At 48.9% G+C, this 24,726-nt stretch overlaps 1 protein-coding gene across 4 annotated transcripts in view; it reads left to right on the top strand.

Annotated features, from left to right (window-relative positions):
• Positions 1-24,726, top strand: part of COL17A1 (collagen type XVII alpha 1 chain) — a 55,105-nt gene that overhangs the window by 5,686 nt on the left and 24,693 nt on the right. For 3 of the 4 annotated variants that reach the window (XM_089898114.1, XM_089898116.1, XM_089898113.1), the window contains exons 2-22: positions 2,400-2,462; positions 4,358-4,402; positions 5,651-5,755; positions 6,810-6,944; positions 9,117-9,164; positions 10,074-10,109; positions 11,136-11,183; positions 12,564-12,707; positions 13,937-14,095; positions 14,699-14,770; positions 16,139-16,210; positions 17,037-17,105; positions 18,189-18,350; positions 18,725-18,805; positions 19,945-19,989; positions 20,998-21,210; positions 21,792-22,013; positions 22,377-22,406; positions 22,785-22,811; positions 24,170-24,196; positions 24,299-24,361. In XM_089898114.1, coding sequence (XP_089754240.1) covers positions 2,411-2,462; positions 4,358-4,402; positions 5,651-5,755; positions 6,810-6,944; positions 9,117-9,164; positions 10,074-10,109; positions 11,136-11,183; positions 12,564-12,707; positions 13,937-14,095; positions 14,699-14,770; positions 16,139-16,210; positions 17,037-17,105; positions 18,189-18,350; positions 18,725-18,805; positions 19,945-19,989; positions 20,998-21,210; positions 21,792-22,013; positions 22,377-22,406; positions 22,785-22,811; positions 24,170-24,196; positions 24,299-24,361 — 1,855 coding nt within the window. In that variant the 5' untranslated portion in view covers positions 2,400-2,410. The remainder of the gene's footprint in view (positions 1-2,399; positions 2,463-4,357; positions 4,403-5,650; positions 5,756-6,809; positions 6,945-9,116; positions 9,165-10,073; positions 10,110-11,135; positions 11,184-12,563; positions 12,708-13,936; positions 14,096-14,698; positions 14,771-16,138; positions 16,211-17,036; positions 17,106-18,188; positions 18,351-18,724; positions 18,806-19,944; positions 19,990-20,997; positions 21,211-21,791; positions 22,014-22,376; positions 22,407-22,784; positions 22,812-24,169; positions 24,197-24,298; positions 24,362-24,726) is intronic. The other variant, XM_089898115.1, reaches the window with a different exon arrangement.

Below are 24,726 nucleotides of genomic sequence, written 5' to 3'. Positions count from 1 at the left end.
TTGAGAGTGCCTGCCGATGCAGGGGACACGGGTTTGTGCCCCAGTCCAGGAAGATCCCACATGCCACGGAGCAGCTAGGCCCATGAGCCATGGCTGCTGAGCCTGCGCATCTGGAGCCTGTGCTCCACAACGGGAGAGGCCACAACATTGAGAGGCCCACGTACCGCAAAAAAAAAAAAAAAAAAAAATCACCAAAATCTCTTGCATTCCTATACACTAATGATGAAAAATCTGAAGGAGAAATTAAGGAAGCACCCCCATTTACCACTGCAACAAAAAGAATAAAATACCTAGGAATAAACCTACCCAGGGAGACAAAAGACCTGTGTGCAGAAAACTATAAGACAGTGATGAAAGAAATTAAAGATGATACCAACAGATGGAGAGATATACCATGTTCTTGGATTGGAAGAATCAACATTGTGAAAATGACTATACTACCCAAAGCAATCTACAGATTCAATGCAATCCCTATCAAATTACCAATGGCATTTTTTATGGAACTAGAACAAAAAATCTTAAAATTTGTATGGAGACACAAAAGACCCTGAATAGCCAAAGCAGTCTTGAGGGAAAAAAACAGAGCTGAAGGAATCAGACTCCCTGACTTCAGACTATACTACAAAGCTACAGTAATCAAGACAATATGGTACTGGCACAAAAACAGAAATATAGATCAATGGAACAGGATAGAAAGCCCAGAGATAAACCCACGCACCTATGGTCAACTAATTGATGACAAAGGAGGCAAGGATATACAATGGAGAAAAGACAGTCTCTTCAATAAGTGCTGCTGGGAAAACTGTACAGCTACATGTAAAAGAATGAAATTAGAACACTCCCTAACACCATACACAAAAATAAACTCAAAATGGGTTAGAGACCTAAATGTAAGACTGGGCACTATAAAACTCTTAGAGGAAAACATAGGAAGAACACTCTTTGACATAAATCACAGCAAGATATCTTTCTATCTCCTACAGTAATGGAAATAAAAACAAAAATAAACAAATGGGACCTAATGAAACGTAAAAGCTTTTGCACAGCAAAGGAAACCATAAACAAGATGAAAAGACAACCCTCAGAATGGGAGAAGATATCTGCAAATGAATCAATGGACAAAGGATTAACCTCCAAAATATATAAACAGTTCATGCAGCTCAATATTAAAAAAACAAACAACTCAATCCAAAAATGGGCAGAAGCCCTAAATAAGCATTTCTCCAAAGAAGGCATACAGATGGCCAAGAAGCACATGAAAAGCTGCTCAACATCACTAATTGTTAAGAGAAATGCAAGTCAAAACTACATGAGGTATCACCTCACACTGGTTAGAATGGGTATCATCAGAAAATCACAAACAACAAATGCTGGAGAGGGTGGAGAAAACGGAACCCTCTTGCATTTTTGGTGGGACTGTAAATTGATACAGCCACTATGGAGAACAGTATGGAGGTTCATTAAAAAACTAAAAATAGAATTACCATATGACCCAGCCATCCCACTACTGGGCATATACCCAGAGAAAACCATAATTCAAAAAGACACATGCACCCCAATGTTCATTGCAGCACTATTTGCAACAGCCAGGTCATGGAAGCAACCTAAATGCCCATCGACAGACGAATGGATAAAGAAGATGTGGTACATATATACAATGGAATATTAGCCATAAAAAAGAAATGAAATTGGGTCATTTATAGAGACGTGGATGGATGTAGAGACTGTCATACAGAGTGAAGTAAGTCAGAAAGAGAAAAGCAAATATCGTATATTAACGCATATGTGTGGAACCTAGAAAATGGTACAGATGAACAAGTTTGCAGAGCAGAAATTGAGCCACAGAAGTAGAAGAAAAACGTATGGACACCAAGGGGGGAAAGCGGCAGGGGTGGGTGGTGGTGGTGGGATGAATTGGGCGATTGGGATTGACATGTATACACTGATGTGTATAAAATGGATGACAAATAACCTGTATAAAAAAATAAATAAAATTAAGAAACAGGTTATGAATTTTTGATTGTTGTGGCTGGATTATGGGAACAGGGATATTCATTGTCCTATTCTCCCTGTTTGTATATATTTTCTATTATAAAAAGTTAAAGTTGAAAGCAACTTAAATCTTTATCAGTGGGGAATGAGATAAATTATGGTGTCTCCATTCAAAAAAAAAAAAAATCCCAATACAAAGGAGCAGAATCCAAGGTGGAACTATTAAATTACTCTCTCACTGATACAGGAAGTGGGAATGACTCTTGTTAAAAAAATATACACATGAAAGAATTATGCTTTGAATTCTAGGAATCAAGTTTTGGTTCTCAGCTTGAATAGTAGGGACCTATACTTATGAAGTGATGGTCATAGACATGGTTATTCATGGTTTCTGGCTTTTTCCGTAGGGGGCGATGGTATGGATGTAACCAAGAAGAACAAACGAGATGGCAGTGAAGTCACTGAAAGACGTAAGAGCATGAAATGTGTCATTATAAAAGTAAAAAGCATTTTGGAAAGAGTAAATAATTTATTCCTAATTACCACAATTACTGTATCTTTTTTCTATTTGTTATGTTTTTGTTTTTAGTTTTTTTCTTAGCTTTTTCTTTTTGCTTTTTTTCCTCACTGTATCATTTTAAATGTTTTCCTAAATACACTATTTCTTCCTATAAGAAGCCTTTTGTTGATTTTTTTTAACACACTTGTAATCAAAATGTGTTCTGCTTTTTCTTCAAAGATGAAAATCACCGTTTCTGTGTTCCAGTTTTTATAACCAGCATTTTTAATGGTTTCATAATATCCTGTTGAATGAATTTACAACAGCTTATTTAACCGTGTTCTTTTTTAGGGATACAGGGCAACAGAAATCCAAAAGAATAATATCCCATTATTGCAGGGACAAAGTTGGAATCACACTGGTGTCACAGTTGCAGTCTACACTGAAAACTGAAAACAGACACATTTCTTTTGTGAAATTGCACAAATAATAAACTCAGAGACATTAAAATAGCCCCTTAACAGCTCTGACTCTTTCATTTATCCTGTGACTTTCATATATTGCCAATAAAAAATTCTGGCTCCACAGACTTGGAACTTTTAGCTTAAGCAAGAATTTATTTTTATGTGTCATAGGATCCCAGAGGTCCACACAATGAGAGGTTTAGTGGAAGCTCAAGGACTATTATTCAAATCAAGCTGCCATTTTAGTCTGAAAAACCATTTCCTTTTACGCATGGAATGATGCTTCTGCTCCATTCATAACGCCATGTCGCTGCTAGGACAACCAAGCTAATAGGAACACACAGGGTGAAGAAGGAAAGGGTGAGGGAGCAGTAAGACGGGTGTGGGATGCAGCCGTTGCCAGCAGCACAAAGTGACGCCCCACAATCTTCCTCATCCTTTTCTCCTTTCACCAACCATACGTGCATACACAACACGCATGTGAATATGCTTGGGCGTGTGCACGAGAAGGGTGCTTCCAGAAACCAGCGACCTTAGCTAGATAGGTGCTCCTTGATGTCCAACCCGGAGGGAGGTAGTGGTTGGTGATGGTCACAGGCAGAGCACAGAACTGGCCCAGTTATGGTTTCGGGAATCTACTCACCTCCCCATGCTGCTGTAGAGGAAAGAGTGATTCAGGAAGGCAAGAGGTCTTTCTTCTAACTGGTGTTTTTCAAAAACACCGGAAGCTTTTGTGACCTCTATAGACTCACCATCACTTGGAGTCTTCTCAGTTTCGGGAGGCAAAGGGACTGGTTCTTCAAGTCTGTCTTGGATGTTCATCTGTCGAAGCACCAAATGTGACTTACCGGCCCCCTTCCTTCCTACACCTCCTCACACTCAGGGGTGGCCCTGAAGACTTTAGAATGAATTATGATGTCCTTGAGACACCCCCAAATTCATAAAGAGGTCCAAGGTAATTATTCGCATCACGGTGTAGTCAGCCAGGATGATGTGCTGGCCTCCGCTGGACTGGGTGACCATTCAGAAGGGGCAGTGCAGAGAAAGAGAGTGACTTGAGGGCCTGATCCCCCTTCAAGGGCAAATCCAGGCCTGGACTAGATCTAATTGTTATATGAGAGACATTAATGCAAGACAACTCATTGTTCAAATCAGTGGGTAACTAACTACTTTTGGTACCAAAGAGATATAAACCTGTTTTCCAGGTACGTTAAGCCCTATTGTTGTTGCACCTATTTGCTTTTACAGTGGGTCAGATCAAATACCTTAAAGCACAAGTGTATAAAAGTCTATATTGAACCTAATTTAATGAGCCGAACCTGTGAACGATGTGAGACCTTGCCAAAGTACAGAGATTTCAGTACATTACTTAAGATCTCATCTTTTCTTTGTCTTTTTCTAGTTATCACGGAAACAATAACTACAAGACTTACGTCCTTACCACCAAGTAAGTGACCATCTTGAGAGCTTTCTTCTCAGCAAGGCCTGTGTGAAGGGCTCCACATGTAACCTTTTCCGTGGGTACTCACTCTCCCGTTGAGCAAGTCCAAAATATCTGAAATCTTTTATTTATTTATTTATTTATTTTTGCGGTACGCGGGCCTCTCACTGTTGTGGCCTCTCCTGTTGCGGAGCACAGGCTCCGGACGCGCAGGCTCAGCGGCCATGGCTCACGGGCGCAGCCGCTCCGCGGCATGTGGGATCTTCCCAGACCAGGGCACGAACCTGTGTCCCCTGCATTGGCAGGCGGACTCTTAACCACTGTGCCACCATGGAAGCCCTGAAATCTTTTTTTTTAAACAGCTGTATTGAAATTACCTTATATCCCACAAAATCCACCCGTTCAAAGTGTATAATTCAATTGTTGTTAGTGTATTTACAGAGTCGTGCAGCCCCTTTGCAACAATCTAATTTTAGAATATTTCCATCACTCAAAAAAACCCTCCATGGCCATTAGCAGTCACTCCCATTCCCCCTTCCTTCTCCCCAGCCTCTGAATACCACAAATCTACTTTCTGTCTCTATAAGTTTGCCTGATCTAGACACTAAAATTTCAGAAATCTTATCCAGCCTGGGCCTGGGGTGGGAGGAGGGAACCACAGCCAGGCTTCTGTCTGAATCCACTTTTTTCTCAGGAGGTTATTAGGGTTAGTGGATTCTATAATGGAGAATCTGAGCCCTCAAACTAGCCCTGCACCTCTTGGGAAGCCTGGCTCAGTGTGGGGAGTGGGGAGATCCCTCCATCCACACACGAGGTTGGAGCATGATGGGCTGCCAGGTGAAACACCAGCAACCCAGAGCTCTCACTCATCCCTCTAACACTTCCAGTGGCTGCCATGTCCAGTGTACCGACCAGGCATTCAAAAAAAGCAAGCCCAACCCAGGCCTTGGCCTCAAGGAGTTTTCATCACTTGCTGACTTTTCAAATATTTAATTTTCTTAATCAGTAGCTTGCTGTGCTCCACCCAGGGACTCTCTTCTTAAATTGGGTAGAATATTTGCTCTTGACATTTGTATCAAAAACAAACGAACCGAGAGCACGGCAGCATGTATCGTGCAGTGCAGGTGGGAAAGGGGCCCCAGACCAAGAGCCTCGTGTGTGAGAAGCCAGGGAAGGCTTCCGAGGGGCAGGGAACGAGGAAACCCTCTGCACTGACTCCACTTGTAAATTGTCACCTGCTCCTCCTTTCTGCAGAAGGGGGCACCAGCAACGGCTATGCTAAAACAGGCTCTCTTGGTGGAGGGAGCCGGCTGGAGAAACAGAGCCTGATGCATGGCAGCAGTGGCTACATAAACTCAAGTAGGTGCCTGCTGGTGTGAGGGCTGGGGAAGGGCAGATGGACAGGGAGAGAGAGGGTCCTGAATGGAGGGGGACCATTACCACTGCTTGCCACCCATTCCAAATACCCCAAAGAGCTGTGTAAAGGACACACATCCCACCAAAGGTGAGACTTTCGAATTACCCACATTTGAAGCCTACTTAAAATGGAATCAGTTATCATTCTGTCCCCCAATATAAATAACAATAATTAATTAAGAAGGCTTCCTGGGGAGTTGACTCCTTTCCCACTGAATTACTCTCTTTAAGCCATCTCTTTTAGAAAAGGGTGTGCATATCTGAGGGTTTACAGTTTGAATTAGCAACAACAAAAGAAACTTAACGATTGGGTTACTGTGCTAAGGAAATCTGGTGACATATGAACCCACACTTTGTGCGTTTCCACTGGGCAAGCGTCCAACACAGGCCTAGTTGTTTCCAAAGAAGCATTCTTTCATGGTAGCTTTCAAACTGAAACAAAACAAAGCAGGGAAAACACACACACACACACACACACACACACACACACACACACACACACACACACACACACACACACACACACACACACACACACACACACACACACACACACACTACCGCTGAAGCTATTTTTAAAATCTTGGAATGACACTAAAGAAAAGACCCAAGACAGGCAAACAGCTGGGCTGACCAAGTGCAGCGCCTGCCCTTACCTCTCGAGGAATACTTCCACGTGGGGTTGTATTCTAGTCCACCCAGCAGAGCTCTACGATTGCAGGCCAGGTCCTCAAGAAACATCCCGCTTCTCCATTTCCATGCACTTTGGCCACAGACATAAAGGACCTCCCTACCTTCCAGTAGCAAGAATTCCATCTCCCATTTCTGAGCAGCCGCGGGAATGCTGAGGGGTGGATCCTTTCGGGCGTGCTCTCCTGAAGTCCTCTGGCCCCTCCATAGGGCCCTCCTTCATTAGGAGCAGTCTGTGTGCATTTAGTGAAACCAAATGTCAATCTGTGAAGTGCTCTGAGGGTCTGTGCTTTTTCCTCTCTTGTAGGTGGGAGCACACGAGGCAATGCCTCTACCTCCAGTTACAGGAGGGCCCCTGGTGAGTTGGCCTCCACTCTGCCCAACTCACCAGGCTCGACCTTTGAGAGAAAAACTCACGTCACCCGCCATGGAACATACGAAGGTACCGGTCCCACAGACTTTAAGAGAGAGCTACTCTCTTCCCTCAGTAACTTCTCTCATCCTTTGAAGACTGAAGCCTCAGCCACCTGTCTTCACCTGGGCCTTCCCACCTTTCTTTCCATTCTTGTTTCGGTTCTTTTATGGACTCAGGTTTCTTGGGGATTTTGTTGATTTATCGACCCCTCATTTATTCATTTATCCATTTAGTCACTTTTTCAGCTGGTATTTTATCAGATATCTACCAGGCGTTTAATGCCGTGCAGAATGCCTTGATGGATGCTTAAATGAATCAGACCTGGATCTTGTCTTCAAAGGGCCTAGAATCTAATAGACAAGTTAAGATGACAGATAAACTATAATGTAAAGTAGAAGGGGATTATCATTTCCAGTTGGGTCTTCAGGGAAGAGTCTATGTGGGAGGTGGCATCTGAGCTGGGCCTTCATGATGTGTAAGACCTTTACCCGATGGAGAGCTGGCCTGTTCCAGGCTGCAGGAACAGCAGCACAGCAAAGACGGGAGTCCAGGGCTCAGGTATGAGCAGCAGTGGTACTTGTGTGAAGAGAGATGGAAAGACTCAGATTCGGTGCTAGGCCAAGATGTTTGGGCTTTATTCTGCACACAATGAGGAGCCACAGAGATTTCCGAGCAAAAGCGTCCATCATGTCTGTGGTCCAGGACTAGAACTCTGGTTGCCATGCTCAGGACAAATAGGGCGGGAAGAGGCTGAACACGGTGACAAGTTAGGAGGTGATCAGTAGTCCGGGGAGGGGAACCTTGGCCAGGACTGCGGTGGTAGCAATGGGAGCCGACAGGAGGACCTGGAGTGAAAGGTGTTGCAGAGCTGGAATTGACAGGCTTGTTAATTATTCAATTTTGGGGGGAAGGGAGAAAAAGGAGTCAGTGTTTCCACTGAGATTTCAGACACAGGTGGTTGGGTTCATTGTGGTGCCAACGACTGAAGCAGGGAAGCCAGGGGGAGGCCTCCCAGTGGATGAGTTCAGTTATTTTGTCCTAAAGTAGAGCTGCTGGCACAGCTTTCTGGTGGGGGTACCACGCAGGCAGTGGGACACACAGGACTTGAACTAAGGGGAGATGTCAAGGCAAGACACCGGTTTGGGGTTTTTCACAAGGAGTTGTTAGTAGAGGTTGGAAAACTGAAGGAGTTGGCCAGGGAAAGAGTTTAAAAGCAGAAGGGGGGCATCCCTGGTTACGCAGTGGTTGAGAGTCCACCTGCCGATGCAGGGGACACGGGTTCGTGCCCCGGTCTGGGAAGATCCCACATGCCGCGGAGCCTGCGCGTCCGGAGCCTGTGCTCCGCAACGGGAGAGGCCACGACAGTGAAAGGCCCACGTACTGCAAAAAAAAAAAAAAATAAATAAAAGCAGAAGGGAGCATAGAAAGATAAAGTTGGGGGAAGATGGAGAAAGAAGAGCCAGATCACAGAAAGGAGGAGGAGTCAATGGTGACGCCACTGAAGTCAGAGAGATAGAGAGAGAGAGAGGGAGGGAGGAAGCTCATGACCAAAAAGGAGAAGGCGAGAGGAAGACATCTGGGTCCTGCTCCTAAGGTTACTGGAGTTCCTGATGATCTGAAGAAACAGTTTTAGTGGAAAATAGACAAGCCAGGCGGCAAATGGGTCTAAGAGTGAATGGATATGGGTACCAATGATGGAGAAGCAGGATTAAGGATGGGTACCCCAGTAAAGGATTTTGACCCACGGCTGCTAGGGCTAGGGAGAGCCCCAAATCTCGGCCAGGTGGATGGGGTCACCACAGTGCTTCCTGCTGCTCTGCCGGCACGTGGGCTTGTCTCTTCATTTCACAAGGCCCACATCCGGGATGAGCTGCATGGAGTCAGAGGAGCCCTGGTGCTGACAGCACGTTCATTTGATCAGAGCCGGTTCGCCGATGTCAGCACTGCATAGGGCCAATGCAGTGGAGGGCGTGAAAACAAAAAGGAAACGAAAACTTCCTGCTCTCCTTTGCTCAAGCCTTGCCCCACCACAGTAGATCAGTGACCAGAAGGGAGTGCCGCAAGCACATCCATTGGGCGAATCCTGTTTAAATCTGGTGCTGAACGCCCAGGCTGCAGAGCTTCAGAAGGGACCCACTCTCTGGGAAGCCATTTGGGCCTAAGGGGCCATTTGTACTAAGTGTTTTCTCCTCTCTCCAGGGAGCTCCAGCGGCAACTCTTCCCCTGAGTACCCTCGGAAGGAGTTTGGTATGTCCTATCCTTATTTTCTGTAGAAATGGTCAAACGTGCCTGGCGGGGATGGAGGGGGAGCATCATGAGTTAAGTGGATTCTTCTCGAGGAGTCTGACCTCTGCTGACCCCTCTTCCCCGCTCTTTATCCTGAAGCATCTTAAGGGGACTGTCAACCACATTCGTTTGCTGTCATAAGTCTTTGCTCGTGAAATGGCAAGTTATTCATACAAGGCTCAGGCTTGGACAGATAAGCCCTCAGGCCAGGCAACAGTCATAGGATTTTTCCTTCCACAGGACCCACAGAGACCTCCCTGCCAAGGGGAGCAGGGCTTAGAATGCGCAGATGTCAAACATCCCAGCACCTCCTCCAAAGCAGTCTCAAAGGGACACATTTTAACCAAATGAAACCCTAGGCTGTATCTTCACATGACCTTAAATCTTTAGTCCACATTCTTGGGTTCTCACTGTGCATATGAATTTATGATATGATCATTGATTTTACAGTGATTATAATTTCATGCATTTATTTGCATACAGTGGGAAAACGAAGGCAGCCTCTACAAAAGACCTGGAAAGGGAAAGACCTGGCAGTCTTTCGATACAGTTGATCGGTGTGGTCAGCCAGTCCGAGTGGATCATGCTCCCAAACAATTTCCTTAGTTAACACTAAGTGTGAGCCAACTTCACATTCATTGGCTATACTTAACACCCTAAATGCACTGAGGCTTACAAAACTTTCTCTGCCCTTTGGCTATGTGGGCATGATTTACTAAGCATGCACCATACATTAAGGCTTCTATCTGGATATAAATGCACTATGAAAACAACCTCCACCTCCCACCCAAATAGGTCTTCCTCCATGTCACAAATATTTAGCATGCCACCTCTTATATGTGCCTAATATTACTTTCCTTTGTTTCTCAGCGTCTTCTTCAACCAGAGGACGGAGCCAAACACGAGGTGAGCTCTGTTGCTGGATTCAGTTCTGTTCATTCAACCAGTATTTTCTGAGCTGCTAACGTGTGTCCAGCTGTGAGCCAGGAAATGTGAGGTGTAAAGAATGAATAAGTCACGACTTCTACCCTCAAGGAGCCTGTAGTATCTGGGCATCTTCCGCTGGCTCCATGAGGGTGGGAAGGGTAGATTTTGACAGCGACTTAGCAAGTACACGGAGTGGTTCGCACTGCTGTGGATTGTCTGAAGGTGCTGGCGTCACATCTGGTTTCGCACCCGGCCTCCTGGGTGACTTTAACAAGATATGCTGTAATTGCCTTTGTGCAGCAAAAAGTGAGCACAAGCCCTTCTTTTTCATCGTTCCAGGGGACAAAAGGCTCCCTGAGAGTTTTGCACTCTCCACAACTGCCTGTAGATAAGGCCCTAGGAGGGAATGTGTCCTGGAGAAAGCTGGCCTTGATATATCCGGTGAGGGTGGCAAGGAGCGTGTGAGGGCTATATGGAAGGCAGAATTCTTCACAGGCCCTGGGAGTTCTCCATGACCAGTCTAAACTTCTCAGGGGCCTGGTTGTATTGGTAACTGGAAAGTTAGGCACATACCGACCACCTACAACTTTAGGCTGACAGTCCGATAGAGGCCCATACTCCACCTGAAGCTAATGATGTTAAATCACCCACTTTCTGCCCTAAAGAGGCCAGAATGGCTAAGGAAACACTACAGGCTTTAGAATTGTCTTGCTATATTGCGGAGTGGGCCCTGTGAAAGGGGCTGGTCATTGCCGATCGTGACGGAGTCTCGGGGCTCAGCCTGGCGTGTCTGCTCCAGGCGCCTGGGAGGTTAGCTGTGGGCAGGCTAGGAGGTGGAGAGAAGACGCCTCTTTCTAAGCACTCTTCCTGGGCACACCTAGCTTTTCTGTTCCCAGGACACAGATTGCAGAGCAGCCCAAAGATAATCTGCCGCTCAGAGCTCAGTGTCAGGCACTGCGAGCCAGGCTCCTTCATTCACAGCTTCTCCATCTCTCCCCTGTACAGAGAGCGAGATCCGAGTTCGACTGCAGAGTGCATCCCCATCTACCCGATGTAAGTGCTCAGGTCTTGGGAAGGATCCAGGAATCCAGGGCTACTGCTGTGTGTGTGTGCACGTGTGCGCGTGTGTGTGCAGTCACTCCATCATAAGTGACATGTCTAAGGCCTTCTGTGACGGGGACTCCGGGCTGGGTGCAGGGAGTGAGGAGCTGTGAGCCAGTCATGGTCCCTGATGCTTCACAGTTCACAGACTAAGGGGAGACAATAAACCTACCAACCGTGACAGCTCTGGGAGCTGAGGGAGTGGGGGCCATAGGAGTCTCCCCGGGCTAGTCAGTCACTTGAAGGGAGACTGAAGGGTGGGTCAGCTAGACTCAGCAAGATGAGAGGGCAGAGACACGGGAGGAAGGTTCGGTGCAGCTGAAGGAGAAAGAGCAGGAGGGGACGCAGTGGGGCTGGTGAAGCTTAGAGAAGGCTCAGAAGCAGAGTGTAAGAGTTTGAACTTTATCTCGAATGTCAAGGATTTCCCGGTCTCTGTCAGTTGACTGTGCTGGACTCCTGTTGTTTGCCATTTTGAAATGAGCCCAAATGGGTGAGAGCCAAGTACAAAGACTAGGAGGAGAAAGATCTGGGTCGAGTGGCTCAGCAATCAGAGCCTGGGACTTGCCCAAAGAGCTCAGGGCCTGGGCTGGACTCCAGGCCTGATGCTGTCTCACCTGAGTCCTTCCAGGCTCAGGGTGCCTGAGCACAAAGGATGGAGCTCTCGGGAGAGGGGCTGCCTGGGCTGTCCTCCAGCAATGTTGTCTGAAGATGTCCTGTGCGTTGCCCTTGCGCGACGCCTCCCTCCCCTCTGTTTGCCACCTCAGGAGGCACGGGGTGCTCACTCCACTGAATCACCTCGCTACAGATTATATCGGCCAGAGGGTCTTGCAATTAACCCACAGGAAAGCAGTGTAATATTTAAGAGTTATGGGCCACAAATTCCTTTTGACACTACAGAGCATACAAGGTCAGGGACCCAACACCTGAGGCATCCTGTACCCGGGATGAGACCACTGTTGAAGCATTTGTTTCAAGGGGTCTGGTGCTCCAACTGTCCTGGGTGTAAATGTTCCAGGATGACAGTGTCTTCCAGCCACAGAATCTTCCCTGTGCTGTCTGATGAGGTCTAATTAGGAAATATGTACTGAGAACTTTGACCTCCTTGTAGAGGCACTGTATTTATGCGGCCACTAATATTACAAAACACCAGGTTAATCAGTGCTATAAATTGACAAAAGGCAAAAATTATAAGGCTAACGAAAAATGTCCCGGCGGGTGAGGTGGATGCTTCATCCTCCCTAGTATTCAGAGTGCCGCGAATGTTCCTCCCACTGCGCTTGGACTCAGGAAGGGATCCTGGGCCTGATGAAAAAGTGGAGGATTCCTTTACAGGGACGGAATTGGATGACGTCAAGCGTTTGCTCAAGGGAAGCCGATCAGCAAGCGTGAGCCCCACCCGGAATTCCTCTAACACACTCCCCATCCCCAAGAAAGGCACCGTGGAGACCAAACTGGTGACAGCGAGCTCCCAGTCAGGTAAGCCCCACAGCCCTGATCTGCTGTGGAAGGAAGGGAACAAGGTGGCAGATGTGTCCGCGCAGGGCTTTCAGGCCGTGGCAGAGACTTCACAAAACCCTGAGCATTGCTCTTCCAGCAGCGTGAAAATGTGGGCTGCACCCTTCTCACCCCCGTCTGGTCAACCATTCTATGTGCTGGCTATAGTCTGGCTCTAGAGCCTAGAGATTCTCTCCCAGGAGATTCTTGACATGTCCTGGGAATGTGTTGGCCAGGTTCCCTGAATGAAGACTATTGGGGAAAGTTGCAGTGTTTTCTATCATTCACTCATTCATCCAATGAACATTTATTATATGCCAAGCACCGGGCACTGAGGAAAGACAGTGAGCAGGATGGACACGGCCACTGCCTGTGTGGATGTGAGGGCCTCTGGGGGGAGTCAAGCAGGATGAGTGTAGTTCAGCGTTCATATATCACGTGCCTACCAAGGGCAAGGTCTCTGGGGGGAGATGAGGAAAGAAGCCAGTTCTGCTATGAGGTGAAGCTTTCCTCTCATTCACTACTGAAGAAAAACCATCTTGAGATAGTGATCTTGTGTTGTTCAATATAAAACCAAAACCTCAGGGTACTTTGTGACCTGAGTGGCTAACTCCCTCTCAGATAAGAAATAGGCAGAATTGACTTCAGACTTGAAGAAGTACCCATAGCCCCTCTTGGGGGCAGAGTGCCCCTTGGGTCTGGTTGGCACATGGGAATGTTTAAGGAGGGTTCAACCGGAGAAGGCTGCCACCCGTGCGGCGTGGCCTTGGGACGGAGGGCTTCCCTACCTGTGCTGCTGTCTGCCTGGAATTCTACTGTAAGGGAGTCTCGGGTCCATGGCATCTTTGAAGGTGGAGTCAGCAACAGAGGGAGAGAGAGACCGTTGGTGGGGACAATGCACCAGGAGGTGGCAAAGGGGGCTTAGCAGGAGAAATGGGTGGACCGCAGAGCAAAATTTACCTACCTCAGATTTCACCAAGAGCCAACAAGAATTTCTAACCCAAGAGGTCAGGTTTTCACCAGCTCTGAGATTTCAGACAGAAGTGATATGACCAACTGTCCCAGTTCACCTCAGACTGAGGGGGTTGCCAGGGCATGGGATCTTCAAGGCTAAAACCAGGAAAGTCCTGGCAAACCAAGCCCACTGGATGCCCCCAGTACAGAGGGGGTTTGTCTCTCACTGGGGTGTGGTCGGGCATGTCTGTTTCCAGTGTCCGGCACCTATGACACAACCATCCTGGATGCCAACCTTCCCTCCCACATGTGGTCCTCCACACTGCCGGCAGGGTCCTCCATGGGCACCTATCACAACAACATCACAGCCCAGAGCTCATCCCTCCTCAACACCAATGCCTATTCTGCAGGATCAGGTACGTGGCTTGCAGTGCACATCCCCTCCCAGTCCTAAGCCCTCCACATTTTATGATGGAGCTGAATGACCCCTCCAGCATTTGCCATCCCCAAGGCTTCTTAGAGGGGCTTTCTGTGGCCAAGCATCCCAAGATTTTTCCACTGGAACTTCAATTCAACTTCTATGGCATTTCCTCTGGTGGGTCCCATATGGAAAGGACTACATGGTACAGTATATCCAAAAAAAAAAAAAAAAAATGGGAAAGAACATGAAAACAAATGTAAGGAACCTGGTTTCACTCCATGTGGATTAACTGTGTGACCTTAAGAGGTCATTTAACTTCTCTGGGCTTAAAGTGCCTTCTCTGTAAAATGGTCACTAACAAGAGGGGCTTAGCTGGAACTGATGTCCACTCAAACCCCACCGACCTGTGACCGCCCATTGGCTGTTATGACCCAAGGCACACCACACACTAATGGTTGGTTCCGTGCTGCAAAGCAAGAGCCCAGGTTTTTCCTAAAAACAGAAATGTAACACAATGCAGTGCTGGCCTTTCTTCCTGTGCTTCTTTGCCCCTGTTCTGTGTGGACGTCCTCTCACCAGCCTTCTTCTTCCCCCACAGTCTTTGGAGTTCCAAACAACATGGCCTCCAGCTCCCCAGCTCTGCAGCCTGGAATCAGCACCAGCTCCTCAGGTCGGTGCTTGCCAGCTTGAAACAAACAGGGATGCTCTTGCCTAGTGAGGACAATGGAATGGTTTGTAGGGAGGATGTTCTTCCTGACCGAGAGCGTAAGGACTTCCTCCACGCCCATGGCAACGTGGAACCAGCAGCCAAGGAGCTGCGTTAGAAGGCACAGAGCCTGCCCTCCATAGGAGACTCGGCTCAGTCCCGGAGGGAAAGGGCTAAGGGGGAGGGCGCCGGAGACCACACTTAGGCGCTTAATTCTGCTCTGGTCTCCTTATTTAATGGGAGAGGTGGAGAGATGGAAATAAAGGGGCCAAGTGAGGCAGAGCTCAGGACATTTTCAGGTGGAAAGCATTGTTAATTTAGAAAGAGCTTAACTTCACATCTTTTTATAAATATTGCAGTTCCTTGGGGGCTCAATAATGTTACTGCTTAACGTCCAAGGCAAACATAGGATCATTTTAAAGAAGTATGTGTTCACTCTAGTTCCACATACATCGTAATAGCCTATACGTAAATAAGTTATCCGCCCACATCTTTTGTTAAAGCAATCTGCCTCCTCTCTGTGATATCATGACTAATAAATACGGTGATGTGAGCCTCCCTTATTTCCTTGGCTGGTATTCTTGGCTTCTGATTTTAACACCTCCAATTGACTAGAGTCCCACAAGCCCAGAAGACACCAGCTTCATGCTTTGTTCCTCCTGCCTTTGCTATTCAATCAATACTTTGCAAAGTCCTGACTGAGGAGGGCAGGCATAGGGGATCCTTGATCTTGATCCTTGATCATGCTGGATCCATGATCTTGTGCCCCAAACTCTAGACAGGATGGAATAAGAGAAGCTGTTACCTGGGAAGGAATCAGCTTCTGCACATTGTTAAAAACAGACAAATAACCAGCCTTTGAAATCGTAATGGGGGCGAGGAGAGTTTTGTGTGTTTGAACCAAGAAAAGAAAGGAGGAAAACTAGGGTCCTGCCCAGTCAGTGCTTCTTAGCCTCCACTGTGTCTGTATCCACAGTTCCCACACTGTACACCACGGCACCCAAGGGTCCTGCAGGGAAGGGAACCCCTGGGATATTTTAAATTTTTGAGGCATACAGCAACAGACCCTATGCGAACTACCGCTATTAAGTTGTGTGAACCCAACTACTCAATAAATGGAGCTTAGTAACTTTTGCCTGGGGTAGGGAGGTGGGGTATTAAAAAAATTGCCACGTCAGTGAGAGTGTGGGAACTGAGAATGTCCGGGATCTCTGTCATATACAAAGGCATTACTTGTGAAAATGGTTTGGGGAGCTCCTGGGACTGGCTGTCTTAACCTGGGGGGGGCTCATCTATGTACCTGCACTCACCTGTCCTCAATTCCTCTCACAGTGTTTGGCATGCAGAACAATCTGGCCCCCAGTTCACCCGCCCTGTCCCATGGCATGGCCACCACCTCCACAGGTCCGTAACTGGGGTTTGGAGCCTAGGGGATGGGAAATAACGCCTCTTTGCAGCTATAACTCACAATAGCCCTTTTCAACAAGGGAATTAGAGGGGCAAAAATGTCGCTAAAAATCAATCGACCTTTCCCACCAAAGAAACAACCCTCCACACCTCGACCCGGAGATGCCAAGCTGAATCATGTGCTGGCACAGACATGAGTGGGAGCCTGTGCTGGGGGTGGCTCCTGTATATCCCCATGTCTCACTGCTGTCCTTGCCAGCCCACTGTCACTGCAAGTCAATCATCTGGCTGACTTTATAGTGCACCCGGCGGGGTGGGGGACAGAAAAGGTGGGAGCCTCAGCCTTTGAACTCAACCTGCTTACTGTTAAGTTGGAGTAGAAAGTCTAAGACACATGAAACGTCTGGGGGATCCTGTTAGAGAGCATGAATCAAGCTGTGCAGAGCAGGTGTTAGCTGAAGGAATTCAGAAGGGAAGGAGATGTGGGAGGGTCTGGGAGGACTTCACGGGGGAGGTGGCCTTTGGAATGGTCCTCCAAGGATGGGGATTATATCATAGACATTTTCATCTAAACTCACTGCTGCCCCCAAGGTGGGAGAGAGTTGATTCCATTATTCATTATTATTCTGTTCATTATTATCGGGTTGGCCAAAAGTTCATCCAGGATGCTACCAAAAACCCGAATGAACTTTGTGGCCAACCCAATATCTTCCTCTCACCTGGGGAGGCTGCCTGTCTGCCAGGGCGGGTCAGGCTGCTTCCACCCAGTGTGGAGCTGCCCTCCTATGCTGGCTCTGCTCATTCATAGGTTCCTCTCTTGCAGCATATGGTGTGAAGAAAAACATGCCCCAGAGCCCTGCCGTTGTGAGCACTGGGGTGTCCACCTCCACAGGTGAGTGCTGTCCCCAGCTGCTGGGGGCAGGCTGGCACACAGGAAGAGCTGTTTCTGAGTGACACATGGCAAGAGGGGACATAACCCATTGGTGGTCTGAGGTCTGCAAATGGGACTCACCCCACGGGCCTCTTGGTTGTTTTCAGGAGTGGGCAGGTGGGTATGCCCCTTACCTTACCTTGGCCTTCCTGTCCCAGGGAGCCAGGAAGCTCCACACCTGCCCAGGGTCAGGCACTCACACCCCAGCCCCCACCCTTGTTGGAAGCCCCTGGCCTGGTCACTGGTTACCCATCACAAGGGCCAGGGCGCCCCCCAGAAGCTGCTGCACCCTCCCTACTTCCCGTGGAATCTATCAACTTAGGCTGCCACGAGTCATGTGTCCATCTCTTCCGTTGCTCTGATTCTGGTGCGTTTCCCTCCATTCAACAACTCATTCATTCAAAAGCTGTTTACTGAGTACCTGCTTTGTGTGAGACCGTGTTCTGTGTTCCCGGATTACAGACATAGGCAAGGAGGCTAGATTCCTGCCCTCACCAGGCTGACAGTTCCAGTGGAGGAGGCAGATAACAAACAAGTGGAAAAAGTATACAAGATAGTTACAGGAAATGACACATAATTGAAGGGCCGACATAATGGGGTGGTAGAGACAGGCCTGTGTGTACGCTGGGCGGAGGGGTCAGGAAAAGTGCCCCCAGGCTGCAAACACTTGAGACCTGCAGTTAAAAATGAACCCACCCAGTTGATTAAAGAAAGGCCTGCCTGACACAGCAACTTTTGACCATTCACTGAAGACCCTGTAATGTTCAGGTGGGGGGCAGCCCCTCAGGCCAGCCTCCAGCACTTCTGACATTGACCCGACCTCCTGATGGCCAGGCCCAGCTAGGCAGGGGAGGGTGTCTCTGGTCCCCAAGATGCTTCTTAGTAACCACGGCGAGCAAGAGCAGGTGACCCTCCGACACACCCACTAACCCTTTCTTTTCCTCCACCCTCCTTCCCTTCCTCTTCTCCTTCTTCTGGTCATTTCTTCCCTCTTCCTCTCCCTCCACATTTTCCGTCCTCCTCACCCACTTCTTTCCTCTCCAGCCAGCACCACAAGTGTCCAGAACAATGACCTCTTGCACAAGGACTGTAAATTCCTGATCCTGGAGAAAGACAACACACCTGCCAAGAAGGAGATGGAGCTGCTGATCATGACCAAGGACAGCGGGAAGGTCTTCACCGCCTCCCCCGCCAGTGTCACTGCAAGTACGTGGGAGCCCACGAGACTTGGGTTTTGGAAGAAGGACAAACAGTGTAGACAAATGTCCTAGCAAGATGGTTTGAGACATTTGAATGATGAACCCACAGTCATCCCATTCAAATGGAAAATGGCTGACAAATAGGGTGTCCCAGGGTCTGCCTTGAATGCAGACAAGTCAGGGAAAGTCCAGCAAAGAGCTCCCAGAGTGTCTTTGGGCAATAATAAGTCTCCTAACCACAGGCCCAGACTGGGGGGATTAACCCCGGGAAAGCAGGCCCTCTTCCTACCAGGCTAACTTCTACCTCCACAAGCGGGAAAGGATGTGGGGTGGCGGGAGTGGGGAGACAATATCCGGGATCATCGTGGGTTGCGTGCACAGCTTCTTTTTCAGAGGACACCCTAAAAAAGGAAAAGCAAGCTGCATATGCCACTGACACCTACCTAATGTCAGAAGCTAATGGTAAGAGCAAATCTGATGGCTGTCCACTTTGACTCCGGCCAATCCATCTGTCATTTATTTGTCTCCCAAGACCTCAGTACCCTGCGTGTGGTCCTGGACCAGCAGCACCTGTGAGACCTGGGAGCGCGTTAGAAATGCAGAATCCTGGGCCCTAGCCCAGACCTGCTGTGTCGGAGGTTGCATTTTAACAAGCTCCCCTGTTGATTCATGTGTGCTAATTATAGAAGCAAAGTGTTCTCATGGTACATCTAAAGTCCACAGTGGTATTTTTTCCTCACCTTACTTGTCCTCCGTAATTTTCAGAGCTAATAGAAAAAGGCTTTTCAAAGCACTTGCTAGCTTTATTTTTTTTCTTCCCAAATACCTGGATTCTGTCTTGGATAACCACATTTCTTCACTGCTCTGCTTCCTATGTATCTTTCCAAATCACTGATTTTAAGGAGGTCAGTAAAGGAAGAGAAAAGTTAAGTCACAGAACAATTTTTTAAAATGCAAATGACATCAGTTATAATCCTCTCAAGGTTGGAAGCCAAGTCTTCTAAGTTAGCAGTTCCTTACATTTTAGGGGTGGAGGTGGGGTTTGGAGCCAAAAGATCCTTTGCAGAATCTGGTGAAAGCCATAAACAGTTTTCCCAGAAAATTCCACACATGCCCACAAACTCAGTGGTCAGATAGCATCCAGGACTCATGATCTGCTCTCCTCCAAGCCCATCTTTGCCTTTCTGTTCCCTCCACCCCAGGTTAGGAACCTGTGTGCAGTCTTGTAACCAAGAAATCAAGAGTCATTTCTCACAGGCACATTTATTATTTGAATGCCATGGTCATTCCTAACACGGTCCTCCAAAGAATGTCTCGGACTTTAGAGGTTGAAGGTCACAAGAAGGTTATGACACTGTGTTTTTTCCCACTGTGACTTGTTTGCCAAGCCGTGTCTTCAACAATGTGATTGTTGCAAATATGAGATCTGTGAGGACTTAGTTAATAGATGTTCCTGCACATGCACGTGGCTGTTCCACAAGGTCCCTGGGGGCACATCTACTTCAAGCCCTGTCCCAAGTCCACGCACAGGCTGGACTGGACTGGGCTCCTGCAGTTGAAAGGCTCAGTCAAAACATGTGTTCTCGGTGTTTGTATTTCAGGAGACGTGAAGACCGTGTCCGCAAAGGGCAAGGCCGCCTCTGCCGGTGAGTAAGACCTGGGCCCTGCAGTGACTGGAGCGGAAAGGGCTGGTTATGGTCAATGGAATAGATAACGGCCCCCTAGCCTGGAGCCAGGGCGTGCATGAGCCACCCAACTCTACAGATCTTCCCCAAAAGCCTTCAGTGGGAGCGGGGTGGAGGGCGGGAGAGGGGCTGGCTGGGGGCTGGAGGAGGGCTGCTGAAGGAGCTTAGCTCAGGAGATGTGCTTATGGGCCACACTGCCCCTGCTGGGTGCCCATTGTTTGCCCTTAGCTGCAGAGTCTGCCAACATGGCAAGAGCAGCACAGCAAGGCTACTGTTGTGTCTTACAAACCCCTCCCCTCCCCCCACCCACACGGGCTGCAAGGTGACACTAAGACCGCACACTTCTCCAGTCCTTTACACTTTCCTCACTTGCTCCCATAATCTTGTGAGAGAAGCAGATCAAGGGGTATCAGCCCATTTTAGATACTAAAAACTAAAAACACTTTCACTGAAACTAAAAAATAAATAAAAATAAAAAGCTTCCTGACCACCCCTTAAGAGCTGAGTGCAGTTCTAGGCACTGTGGGGATTACAAAGAAAGAGCCATGTGAACTGAGACATGAAGATGAGAATTATTCAGCTTTGGGCATAATAAAATGCAGGAGGTTGTAGCAGATCCACATTCATAACCAAGAATTTTAAGCCTGGTCGTATCTGCTAATTACTCTACATGCCTCATTTCATTCAACATCCATCTCATGAAGAATGGTCAGCTTTGAACTCTATTTTCTAAAAAATGAAACAGAGGTTAAGTTACTTTCTCTGGGTCACACAGCTCAAGGCCAGGATTGTCAGACCTCCACTCTTCGCCAGCCACAGCCCTGTGTTTTTTCCAGGAGCCACACAGGAACCTGAAAGCCCCACTCACATTCACTCAGGCCCACAGGAAGGCACCAAAAGTTGGAGAATTTGGAGGGAAGAGGGCAAGAGCTGCCTGCATTCACCTTACCCTTGCCCTCTCTTCCACAGACTTCTACGGCTACAACCGCCACCGTGGGGGCGGCAGTAGCAGCGGCAGGGGCGCCGGCAGCGGGGTCTCCGGTGGAGGCAGCAAGGGCTCGTGGGGGGCAGCGCCAGCCTGGTGCCCCTGCGGCTCCTGCTGCAGCTGGTGGAAATGGCTGCTGGGCCTGCTCCTCACCTGGCTGCTGCTCCTGGGGCTGCTCTTTGGCCTCATCGCTCTGGGTATGTGGTGATGGCAGCCCCGCTGCCTGTTCCGAAGGGCAAGAATCAGTGAATGTCCCAAGCGTCAGGGGCCAAGGGTCCCGAGATCATGGGTGCAGACCCCATGTTACTGCAGATGAGAAAACTGGGCCTCCAGGAGGCATCTGGCCAAGGTCCCATGGCTGCTCCGTGGCTGAGCTGGGACTCTAAGGCAGCTCCTCGGTCCTGGCCCCGGGCCCCAACCCCGTGGCATCCTGCTCTAAGCACCTGGCTGCCCTTAACAATCAGGCCAGGCCTTTCATAGCTTTTTTACTTTCCACGTTCTGTTGGCTCTCACACCAGCTCCCTGGGAGAGAGGGCCAGCTTTGTGACCATCTCAGATGATGGCCAGGCGTCTTCAAGGCTCGGTTCCGAATTTGAGTAGCTCATCCTGCTGGTAGCCACGACAGACTGTCTCCCCCAAAATATGCCAACAAAATGTCCCCATGGCATGAAGAAGCCGCCATGGACTCCAGAGCCCCCTTTTCAGGCTCCCCTGGAAGCTTGGAAGGCACTGGCTCGGGGGCCCCTGTGCTGACACTGCCTCCGTGTGTCCATTTCAGCCGAGGAGGTGAGGAACCTGAAAGCACGTGTGGACGAGCTGGAGAAGGTCAGGAGCAGCATGCTGCTTTACAACAAGAAGATGGAGAGGACCAGCCGGGACTCCGTGCAGGGTGTCGCGCCGAGGCTGGGCGAGGGTGTCGGCAAATCTGGGCTTGATGGCTACAGTCAAGAAGACCTATGGCAATTCATGAGGGGCAAGCTGATGGCAGAACAGGAAAACGGTGAGCACATCGCAAGGCAAAGGGCCAGTGGCTCCCGGTCCCGGCTCCTGTATGTGGAGTGGTACCCATTTAGGGTACTCTCAAGCTCCCCTCATTCAGCCCTCTTGACAGCCCTGGGAGGGAGGGAGGGAGGGAGGACCCGTATTGCTATCCTGTTTTACAGCTAGTAAAACTCAGACCTGGGGAGAATTGCCCATGATCAAGATCACACAACCTGCACACTTTAGAATCAGATTGTTAGTCCTAGCCTCTGTTTCTTCCTACTGTACCACGGTGATCCCCTTCAAATGTGTGTGTGCGTGTGTGTATGTGTGTGTGACACAGAAGATGTGCGGCTAACTCAGGCTTTGCTGTCTCTTGTAGGAAATCTCCGAGGAAGCCCTGGCCCTAAAGGTATCACAGTGGATGGAGCCCTTTCCCTGCTCTCATTTCCTGCACTTGGAGCTGGGTTTTCTGGGAGGATCGGAAAACTTCTCTTTTTTCCAAATTGAAGGATAAGCAGTGGAAAGATCTTACAGAATCTGTTGGGAGGGTTGAGAATTGGCTCTACAGTCAGAATATCTTAGAATGAGAAGGAAACTAAGGCATCATCTAAGAGAGGCCGAGTGAAGTGCCCGAGAGACGCAGACGGAGACCGCGAGGAAGCTACACCACATGCCAGCTCACCTTGAAATGCCATTTACACGCTGTCAGCTGGCCTTAAGATACTAGGAGAGAATGGCCCTTGGGTTCTCACCCCATCTCACAGTTTTCATGTCTTTCTGATTTTAGGTGACATGGGAAGTCAAGGCCCTAAAGGTAAACAAAACCTGGAAAACTTTACCTTAAATATTAGTGAGGGTTGACAGTTTGAAGCAATCAGCAAGTGTCAGAAAACGCACCTCCCACTCCCCTGGCCATGTCCCCTTGTGGTAGGACCGTGAATTGCAGAGCAGCCTGCACACCCTCGGGCTTTTGGGACCCTGGGGCTTCATGACAGAGCCAGGCTACATCTCTGGGGCAGCACAGTGGCGCTGGCCCCTTCTCAGGGGTTCCCACGCCAGGGACCCTGAGGAGGCCTGCATCCAGGGCCTGCATCTCCCCCAGATGCAAAGGGCAGCCTGAGGGCCTGCTACTGCACAACCCCCGGGGAGATTTTGAGAAATACAGATTCCTGGGCCCTGCCAGGAATCAAATGCTCTGGGGACGGACTCCCTCCCCCCAGGTTAATTCTGATGAACCAGGTCAGGAATCACCGATCCAGGTGAGAAGCCTGCTCTCAGGGGTTTTAGCCCAGGTAGGCTGGGAATAAAAGCCACCAGTCAGGAATGGAGCACCTGGAGGGGGGGAATTCAGTAGGAGCAACACCACCTGCCTTCAGGGGAAGTAGGGGCGTCTGGCAGGGAGACAGGACATAGTCACAGGAAAAGGTGCTCCTCAGTGTTGGTTAGCTGGGGGACAGTCACCTGCTAACTTGGGTAGCACAGTGTCGCTGTAGGAAACTGATACATGTCCTCAGAAAAGTGGTCTGACAATCACTGGGACAGGCCTAGGGGTGGGAGGAAGACCTTTCCAATCCCAGTGACCACAGAAGTGCCCCTCGATCTAGCTGAGTGGGAGTCTCAAGATTTGGGGTATGTGGGAATTGCTGGAAGATTCTGGGCTCTACTCCCAGAGCCTCTGAGGAGCAGGTGTGGGTGGGGCCGTGAGCCTGTGGCCTGGATCAACCCCGGGTGGTTCTGAGGCCAGGGCTGCACAGACCATTCTGAGAATCACTATTGGGAATGACAGGGTCACCCCTCTCTCCTTCCCAGGGGATCCCGGTGCAGGAATTGGGGTTCCTCCACTTGGTGGCCCTCAACTTCAGGATTCCCTGCACCGACACGCACACCCTGGGTCACCGCCTCAGCCCCCCTTCCTCAAGGCTCCAGCTTGCAGGTCCCACACCCCTCCTGACTATAATATAGGATGCCCAGTCAAATGTGAATTAATATAAACACTAAATCACTTGTCACTATAAGTAAAAGTTTATTCAATGTTTTCCTGCAATTCAAACTTAACTGAGAGTCCCGTATTTTTACTTGCTAAATTTGGCGATCCCACCTGAATTGCACTGGTGGCTCCTTAGGTGACCGGCCTGAGTCCTCTGGCTGACTTTTTTCTCTCTGTTCCCACAGGAGATCGAGGGTTCCCTGGGACTCCAGGTGCGTAGCCTCTGATGGTTCTGCTGAGGTTGAAGGCTGCCCGATCCTTGCTCCTGGGGTTTGGGAGGAAAGCAGGGCTGAGCTATTCTTGTGTGTCCACAGGTATCCCTGGGCCCTTGGGCCACCAAGGTCCGGAGGGACCAAAGGGACAAAAAGGCAGCGTGGGTGAGAACCGCTTTTCTGTTCACTTATTCCCCTCATTCCCTCATTCATTCATTCATTCATTCATTCATTCAGTAAATGTTCCTTAAGTGCCTGCTGTGTGCCAGACCCTGTTTTAGGTGCTGGGGAGGTGTGGTGAACAAAACAAAACCCCTGCCTACTTTTGGGTGGAGATAAACAATAGACATGATAAATAAGTGAAGTACATAGAGGGAGGAAGTGGCTCGTGAAATGGGAACACAGAGCCCAGTGGAGCCTTGGGAGGGCTCAGGGGTAATTGAAAATAGGGCCGGCAGGGAAGGCCTTGCTGAGAAGGTGCCATTTGAGCAAAGAAGTGAAAGTGGGGCGAGAGCCAGGCCTGAGGAGAT

Source organism: Delphinapterus leucas, chromosome 16 (genome assembly GCF_059928025.1).
Source record: "Delphinapterus leucas isolate spDelLeu-1000000601 "Yukka" chromosome 16, BTC_Dleu_Yukka2, whole genome shotgun sequence".
Classification (NCBI taxonomy): domain Eukaryota; kingdom Metazoa; phylum Chordata; class Mammalia; order Artiodactyla; family Monodontidae; genus Delphinapterus; species Delphinapterus leucas.
The sequence above is the reverse complement of the archived record's forward strand: the minus strand, read 5'-3'. Positions and strand labels throughout refer to the sequence as shown.